Source organism: Planococcus citri, chromosome 5 (assembly GCF_950023065.1).
Source record: "Planococcus citri chromosome 5, ihPlaCitr1.1, whole genome shotgun sequence".
Taxonomy (NCBI): Eukaryota; Metazoa; Arthropoda; class Insecta; order Hemiptera; family Pseudococcidae; genus Planococcus; species Planococcus citri.
In genome coordinates this window covers 32,882,936-32,892,513 of record NC_088681.1, presented here as the reverse complement: position 1 = coordinate 32,892,513, position 9,578 = coordinate 32,882,936, and the positions used below count along the sequence as shown (strand labels likewise).

Sequence of the window (9,578 nt, the reverse complement as noted above, 5' to 3'; positions counted from 1 at the left end):
GGGCGTTTGTTCATTTCGCAAAATTAAGATGATGGTTATAGATGCGTTCACTAGTCGTGAGCTGATGGGTATCTCAGAGAATTGAATGGAAGACATTCCAAAACGCCAATTTTCGGTATTATTGTGCTTTCTCACCGTGAATAATGTAAATAGCATTTTAGATACATAAATACGATGACGTATGTCGTGGCTTGTTAGTTTTGTACACATATTATTCATCTATAACTATGTACAAATGTGAGCACAAGAAATGAAGATTTGGTTTTCGGTTTGCTTTTCAATTTCCTCCTTTGTATGCTCGAAACTCGACAAACGCGAAAAAAAGAAACATTTCGGCGGAATATTTTTATCAAAATTAAAGAAGTAAAAAATATTTAAGCGAATGGAAATTTCCAAATTCACGAAAATGAACAGGTACCTACAACATATGTTTCATAAAATTTTCCATTCATTTCATTTTTTTTTTTAGAAGTCATGTGCAGCAGAAAAGGCCCTGGAGAAGGAGTATTCAAAGATGATGTCATTTCATGTTATCTAAGATTCTTGAATTGACATTAAATTTAAAGGACTGTAATGTTTTAATTTTTTTGAGGTCATTAGACAGGATTTCCTTAGAATTGTTGAGGAGTGAGAATGAGATTTTTTTCCTGAAATTTAAAATTATCAACTTAGCTCCGAAAAATCCAGATGAAATTATCATGAAACATATACCTACCCATTTTGGCGGATTCTTAGCAGTAAAGTATTCTACCTACCTAAATCTTGACTTGAAAATATTCACCGAAGCACCTGGGTTGAAGTCGTTACTCGTAAGTTTCAACCTTTTAAATAAGGTAAGTACAATTTCATTTCATTGTATTACAATATGTTTGGCTGTATTTTAGTATAAAACTATAATTAACAGTTCGACTAGTATACATTCAACGTTTCCATCCAGCCTTTAGAACTTAAGCTTAAAACTCTCCAAGGAACGACGTGTTACCAGGCTTCATATACTTTGAAACAAAAAGTATTCGGTAAACCGTTTTAATGACTCCATAGAGAGCGCTATTGTTTCTTACTTTCCTGAAAGATTTAAACGTCTTTACAAACTTGCGTATTTTCTTTTACCTACCTACTTATATGTACTTACACCATCAATGAAAAAAAAATTACACCTTTTCAAATCTTTAAGCACATTACTCACTACCGTATTTTTTTTTTTTTTTTTTTGGTAGACCTAATTTTAAAACCATAATTCGAAGGTATATATTTTTTATTCGTCTAAGCGAAGGAAATGGAATTGTTTTTCTCGACGTCAAGTTTAAATTAATTTCAACATTTTACCAATAAAATATAAATTTTGTAGTCGACGAATAAAATCAGAAAATGAATAATAACAAAAGAATCTCAAAATTAAATTTCGTACCTATTTGAATTTTTTCACATTGAAAACAGTTTTCAATTTTTTGTGATACTTTTGTCATCGTTGAATAGAAAAAATTAACAATTTGCCGCCAGTCCGTAGGTTTCATAAATGCAAGAATGTAGCTAACAGGCACCTCATACCTACCTTTATAATAAGAAATCGTCACGTAGAATATTGAGAAAAAATTTCCAGCTCGGGGTACTTACATAAGATTAAATTTTTTCCACCTCGAACCCATCGAATGTTTATTGATTTAGGGGTTTCTCTATTGTGTTTCTATTTAATGAGAGCTTAAAGAATGAATTTTATTCTCTCACGATACGTGTAGAAAAACTGTTCACGTGAGGTTTACTTATCCGTGTTGGAAATTGAATTTTTAATAATAAAAAAAAAACATTAATAACACAAATTTTTTGATAAGGCTGAAAAAAGTACTTTAATTCAAATTTTTGGCAATTTCTTTACATTTCGAAAGCAAGGAATCGAGCAAGTGACCTAATTAGGCATGAAATTCGGTGAAATCAAACCAATATTTCGAAAATTGAAACATTACAACTCAAAAAAAAAAAAAAAAAAAACTTGAATCGAGCTTCAAATTGTTTATTTGAGTGATAGGTAATACTCATTTTCATTGTTAAAAAATCGTCTTGATTTCATTTTTTGGGAGAATATTTGCCCCTTAAATAGGCATTCAAAATTGGCAACTTCCTCATCTAAAGTTTCTTTTCCCTTTTGTACCTCGGCTCTGTACCTTCATTTTCCCATCAATTTAGTGACATCTGCACAAAAATCGTACCTCCAGCAATGATTCGGAGTCAGAATTCTCAAAATTAGAGTCATCCACACTGGAGAATTTTTCATTCAAGATTTCTTGCTTTGAATCAGAAATCACTGATTCCTTTTTAATAAATCATTTTGATCGGAATATTAGTTCAGGTTCAAGTCAAATTTAGAAGAACATGACATAGATAGGTAGGTAGAGGTACCTATCTTTTATGCAATTTCTGCCCTACGTTTAAAAAATAATTTTTGCTCACTCAATTATTGATTCAGATCATATTTTTACAAACGTACTTGTACTTCAGAGGCATTAATAATCCAAGTAATAATCGAAATATGTATCTCTAATTTTTTAAGAAGAAGTGACCCATGTTTGCGGATAAATTGTCTTCATCAATTACCGGAATGATGAAACATTATGAAGAAGTAAATCTAGATAAACGACGATGGCCTGAAGAATGACAGAGTGTTATTTTACGAACACAGCTATACATAGGTACCCTTTGGTAAAATAATTCATTAAATTTTCATTACTCACGTGTATATACCTATCTAGTCTAACACGGTCTCGTACTAAACGAGATGAAAATGATAAGAGATTTATCAAATAAAAAGAACTTTAATTGATGGCTGTCTATGTTGTTTTTGATGTGATTAAGAAATTAACGATACAACGATTTGACGTTTTCATAATTAATGGTGAGTTAGGGCCGACGAAAAACCGACTTCAGTTTGTTTTTCGTTCGCAGAATCGTTTTTCTTTCTGTTTTCTCAACCTATATAAATAGTCATCGTGCATCGTAGCGCCCGAGCTATTCGATAACATGGATACACATCGACCTGATGGTTTGTCTAGACTGGCTATACTTCAAAAATTCTGTAGGTACCTATATTCAGGTAGGTAGGTAAATAGAAGAAAATTACATGTAAGTACCTAACTGCAGATTTTTTTATCACAGTAAGGTTACTGATTATCTAAAGCACAAAGAAATTCATCCATTTCCACTAATTTTTTAATCAGAGGATGATTTTTACACCGATGCGTAAAAAAACATCAGGCACAGGCAGTATATTTTTATAAGCGCAGCATTTAGCGGCACGTAACCAAAACATTTTGGAATAAGTGGATACCTACAATCGTGAAAAAATAATTTTTTTTCTCAACTTTCCCGTCGCGCGAAGCAGAAGGCTAATAAAAAAGCAACTGAAAACCCATATTATTTTATATGAAATGCAATATCATTCCAAACGTTTATTATCGATCAAGTACGTAATATGAAAACATATAAAATGCTCCAATGACTGAAGCTAAGTACGTTTTCAGACTTCATCACCTTTTATCTTCCAGCATACTTTTGCCAGCTACGAAACGCTATTTTTTCGTTTTATTGCTTCGCGTTTCCACCTCGTATACCTCTACCTACCGGCTACCCTACAACCTTACTCACTGTTCGCTCGTTCTTATACAGCGAGGTACCTATTCAAATTTTTTAAAACCTTATCATTTGCAAGTTCGATTTTAACACCTTTATTGCGTGGTGTACAAATACATTTGATTCGCGATATTGTTCACCGCATTAAGTACGTAGTTTTGAAGAGCTCGAGTTAATGTTGCGAATATCCGTTAATCGGGTCGTACATTTTTAGCTATGTTTTGTTATACCTTCACCTACTGTCACAGTTGGGAAAGAAAAACTTAATTATATCACAGGATACGAAATTAACATTACCATGCAGTGCACTATCTATGCATCAAAACATTAAGAATAACAAAAAATTCATAAATATTAAAAAACAATTGAAGAAAAAAATTGAATTGAATTACGGCTGAACCGATTTCGATGATAGTCCTCCACCATTCCTACAAGGGAACGCAATCACCACGGTCTAAAAGTTCGCAGCTTTCGAATTATTAAAGTAACAAAGTAGATCTGTTTTCGAACGAATTCTTTAAGTATAAATTGATTCAATTCTGAGTGAACTGTTTGTGAGAGTATAGGTATTAATTCATTTGAAGGAATCATTCATGAACAAATTGATTAATTCTTTGAAAGAACGATTCGCGAACGAATTAATCAATTCTTCAATTTATGAATCAATTCGTTCGCGAATGATTCACCAAAAATTATTCAATTCGTTCACGAGTGATTCACTAAAAAATTCAATTCGTTCGCGAATGATTCACTAAATATTATTCAATTCGTTCGTGGATGATTCACCCAAAGTTATTCAATTCGTTCACGAGTGATTCACAAAAAAATGTAATTCGTTCGCAAATGATTCACTAAAAATTATTCAATTCGTTCACGAGTGATTCGCTAAAAAATTCAATTCGTTCGCGAATGATTCACTAAAAATTATTCAATTCGTTCGCGAATGATTCACTAAAAATTATTCAATTCGTTCGCGGATGATTCACCAAAAATTATTCAATTTGTTCAAAAATTATTCAATTCGTTCGCGGATGATTCACCAAAAATTATTCAATTCGTTCACGAGTGATTCACTAAAAAATTCAATTCGTTCGCGAATGACCAAAAATTATTCAATTTGTTCAAAAAATGATTCACAAAAAATTCAATTCGTTCGCGAATGATTCACTAAATATTATTCAATTTGTTCGCGGATTATTCACCAAAAATTATTCAATTCGTTCACGAATGATCCACTAAAAAATTCAATTCGTTCGCGAATGATTCACAAAAAATTCAGATCGTTCGCGAGTGATTCACTAAAAAATTTAATTCGTTCGCGAATGATTCACTAAATATTATTCAATTCGTTCGCGAATGATTCGCCAACTATTAATCAATTCGTTCGCGAGTAAACCACCTTTTTCTCGAAAATTTAACCTCTTTGAGGACCCATAAATGACACATCTCTTCTCTTGGGGCACGTCCAGAGTAGAATAATTGTCTCTGTGACTTTCAATTCAAAATGAAGGATTTCACTAAATTTGGTCAAACAATTTTTTCTCCACAATCCATTCTAATGCCTTAAATGCAATTTTGACCTTCCCAGTTCCAATCGAGCGTCCAATCCAAGGTACATATAGTAATTACTAGGTAGGTACCAGGCTTTTACGTATCATATGTACTCGTATTTACTTGCCTGTATGCAAAACATATAGGTAAATTCACTTATGACGTGTTATGACGTTATGAGACGAAAAAATAGATGTTAAATATTTCAGAGGTTGATTTATTTATCATTTCAAAGATTAATGCTCTTATCAAATGAGGATAACATTTCAGTAGACGTATCTCAAATCTCAGTGTATTTCTAGTCACCTAATGAGTAATATGCTATGTAAGTGTACTGTATCTACACCATTTTTAGAACAACTTCAGACGATTCATCAATTATGAAAGCTGTCCACGCTTCTTCGAGACAAAAACTCAAGCCCAGTATCTCCCACATCAGAAATTTCATCAAACATAGGCCATCTTTTGAAAATTTCAATGCTCGTTCTTTCACTACCAACATACATTACTAGAAGTTGGAGAAACCGCCACTACCACCAGTATTTTACAATATAAGGCAAGTAGCAGAATCTATTGTTTAACTACCTACCACTTAATCATGTATATTCAATTCTTGTTAATCAGCATCTTACTCCACGTCAAGTGTTGCCATTGCACACTCGCCGGAAAGTTTTATTTAAATCGAGGTCCTCAAGATTTCACTCCAAGATCTAATTTCATTCAAGCGACCACGTTAGGAAAAGGTACACCTCCAAATTTCAAACAATTGACAAAATGCACAACTTTTATAGACAAGACGAAAATGATAGAAGATTTCTTCACCTACGACAAAAATCACCATCACACGATCACTTACCCAAGACGATTTGGAAAATCGACCAATTTAGACATGATAAAACGATTCGCACAAATACCTATCGATCCAACTACAGGAAAAATGGAAAATATCGCGAAAACCGAAAACAGCAAGCTATTCAAAGACCAAAAATTGGCTATACACGAAAATGAAGAGATTTTTGAAACGCATTTTGGAAAATATCACGTAATTAGGATAACTGTACGTAATACCAGGGTACGTACGTTTGAAGAGCTCCTGGATCATATACGGACTGAGCTGGTGATTTGTTTTCTGGATTATGTTTGGATCTATATCGAATTGGAAAAACAGATGCATCATTTGGAGATGGATTCCAATAAACGTTCGTCTATAAAACAACAGTATCATCTTATGGATAAAGTTTTTCAACATAATGTTACAGAGGAGGAAATCACACTGGTGTTGCAATTGCTATGTGAGTTGGTGAGCGATATAGCATCCGAAAAGATTGTTTTATTGATCGATAATCTGGATGCTCCCATAATGAACGCAATGGCCATGAATTTCAGCATACAAAGAACCTACGACTTGATCTATCAAATGCTACACAATGTATTTGTCAATCAACCCGATCGTATCGAATATTCCATGATTACTGGCACCTCGTACGGAATACTGTCTTCATTAACATCGCATTTGAAATTCTTCACCAATCATCGTTTCCTCGATGATCATTTATTCGCCGATAGCTGCGGATTCAGTGAACAAGAGGTCGAAAAATTATTCAAACGTCATCGTATCTCCGACGAAGAAAGAGTCGACGTAAAACGAAACTTTTTTGGATATACAACTCGTAGTAATAAGTTAAATTTCTATAATACCTACACCATAGTACAATTTTTCAACGAAAGGACCATTCAACCTCCAGCATCGGATGAGATATTACCCAATTATTGGGCCGAAACCGGTTCCATTCTGGAAAATACTAATTTCTTGACCATTGCATCCATTCGTAATTCAATTACTCAGTTAATATGTCGCGAACAAATTCAAATCCAAATGGATAATTCAATTTCGAATTTTAGTATCGTAAAACAGCTCGAAGAATTGCAAAAAATTGCTCGCGGAGATTACGAATCGTTCAGCGAACTTCACATTGATCTATTTTTCGATCATTTTTTCGACCAAGGGTATCTCAGCTACGCTTCGAAACCGGATCATTACAGAATACCCAATTACGAAATAATACAACGGTTTCAAAGCCAGTTGAAATTATACCACGATAAAAAATTCCCCAAATTGAAAACAGAATTCGTTGCCAGAAATTTATCCACAGTTTTACATTTAGAGTATCCGTCTGCTTTGCAATTGGCCGAACTGGAGATCTCATTTAACCAGCTTTTTGATATAATTGATCGTGAGAATTTACCATCGTATCAATTCGTTCGTAATCAATGGGAATTCGTGTACTTGATTTACTGGGCGTGTGGTAATTTCGTGCAATATTTTCATAAAATTGAAACAGGCGTTGAATTGAAACCAGTAGGTAATGGGACGGAGTCTGCCTATGCTCATCTTATGTTTTGGAGTAAAGGACAACGCTTGATACTTTTGCTACAGACGGTTTCAAATCAAGATTTTATCGCTGCTTTGGATCAAATTCAAGGTTACGTTCCTGTGAATCAGCAATCAGATGTTGTGAAGTATTTCGGTATCAATATCAACGAAAATTTTACTATCGAGGTTGGAGATGGTTCAAATCATGGTGTCTTGAAACTGAAACCTGGTGAAACTGGGTTCGATTTCGCAGCTGGGTATTCGATATTTAAGCATGGTAATTAGACTCGAGGATTTGACAGTTTTCAAGTACATAGAAAAATAAAGAAAGCGTAAAAAATACCAGAAACACTAACCTAACCTAACAAAATTAAAAATATTTTAATTTCTGCTGTTTTTGACCTTTTTACAAATTAGGTTGCTAGATACCTACTACCTACCCAACGATATAATTTCTTTTCACTTTTTTCAGTGATAAAAAATATTTAATGATAAGTTTCGCACAATTCCATCTAATTTTCATTTCCAAGAAACCAAATAATAATTTTGGCTTATCGGTCGCGAACGGATCAAGTACTAGTTTTGCGTAAAGAAAAAAATTACCATATTTTAACTACAAATATGTACTTATATTACTTATTCGTACACGCGTATTCATTATAAAGAAAAAAAATAGCGACTAGGTTTGGAAAAAACCTCGAGAACAGCGTAAGAAACGTGTAATGCGCATTGATTATCGTATTGCATGGATTTCAATCATTTTTCTCGAAACAATTCGACGTAAAATTTGTATTTCGATACTCGCCATTTCCGTCGTATACGTAGAAATGTCTTTATTACTACTGATGGACATTATGTAAATTACTAACGTTCGACGTTTTAACATCTTTCTCCCGCCATGTTCTTTTATTATAATAATACGCCTTTAAATTGCGGCGACCGACATTATACACCATTCACCCTCACTTCTCACCCCATAACATACTTTCTTTAAGCGAGTCCTTTTCGCTTTAAACTACGCTTATTCGCCATTACGTAACCATTACTTACACTTTCTGCGCCAAAAATAAAGTAATAAAAACCGTATCATACTCTTAGAAAAAAAGCCAACTCCTATATCGAGCCCCGAATACGCGAAAATAGATTCGCAAAATATAGTAAAAAACAGATTCCAAACTTACACAAAAATTTTCAAATGGTTGAATTCGTTTTCTTTTTGGTATTCCTCGCGTTCTTATATATTTTTTTTTCAACTTCGTTCCCACCATCTTGCCGAAATGTGCAAAGCAAATTTCATATATCCAAAACATTGAAAATTATTGTACGAGTTTACTACTACGGAAAAGCGAGCTCGTTTCCAAGCGTTAAGGTTTTTTCTTTTGAGAAAGTTTTTTGACGTTTCGGTTTATCGTTTAAGAGACGTTAATATTCCGAGATTATTGTCGACGTTCTTCTAATTTCTGCTGCGAATTTTCCTTACACGTATATGTAGACGTTGGTAGGTACCTACTTTGGAAATACTACAAGTTCGATGGGAAAATTTTTAAAGCGTGTTACGCTCTCGATTTTTACTCTCTTTTTTTTGAAAACTTTTGTAAGTGTGGGTAACCTTGTAAGTAATGGGTTAATGTAAGTACCTACATATAAATGGGTCCCACGACGTGGGTTTATCTAGGCATCTAAAATGTATTTATTCATCAGCTCGACTTTCTAAAAGATCACACTGTGAATGGGAACCATATAAAAATTATGTTTGGTTCTGATTCATATTCCACAAATCGATTTTTAGGCAATTTATCCTGCGTAGGAATATCGCCTATTGCAGCCTCCTGAATTTCAAGGAGCAAGTGTAACAATTCCAACGAAATGTAGAGTTAGGTATGTGATTTAATTTCGTTCACAATTGTTAAAAGAAAGTTTCCTCCGATGGTTCATTTCTGTCTCAACTGTCCGCAGGGGAGGGGGCATGGGACATTCACGCAGCTGTGATTTCCCTCCGATGGTTCATTTCTGTCTCAACTGTCCGCAGGGG

The 9,578-nt window shown here is 33.8% G+C and overlaps 1 protein-coding gene across 1 annotated transcript; it reads left to right on the top strand.

The window, feature by feature from the left end:
- The first annotated feature begins 5,437 nt into the window (after positions 1-5,437).
- Positions 5,438-7,935, top strand: LOC135847758 (uncharacterized). Its single transcript, XM_065367455.1, has one exon. It carries the CDS (start codon positions 5,771-5,773, stop codon positions 7,829-7,831), a length of 2,061 nt encoding a protein of 686 aa, XP_065223527.1. The 5' UTR covers positions 5,438-5,770; the 3' UTR covers positions 7,832-7,935.
- The last annotated feature ends 1,643 nt before the right edge of the window (positions 7,936-9,578 follow it).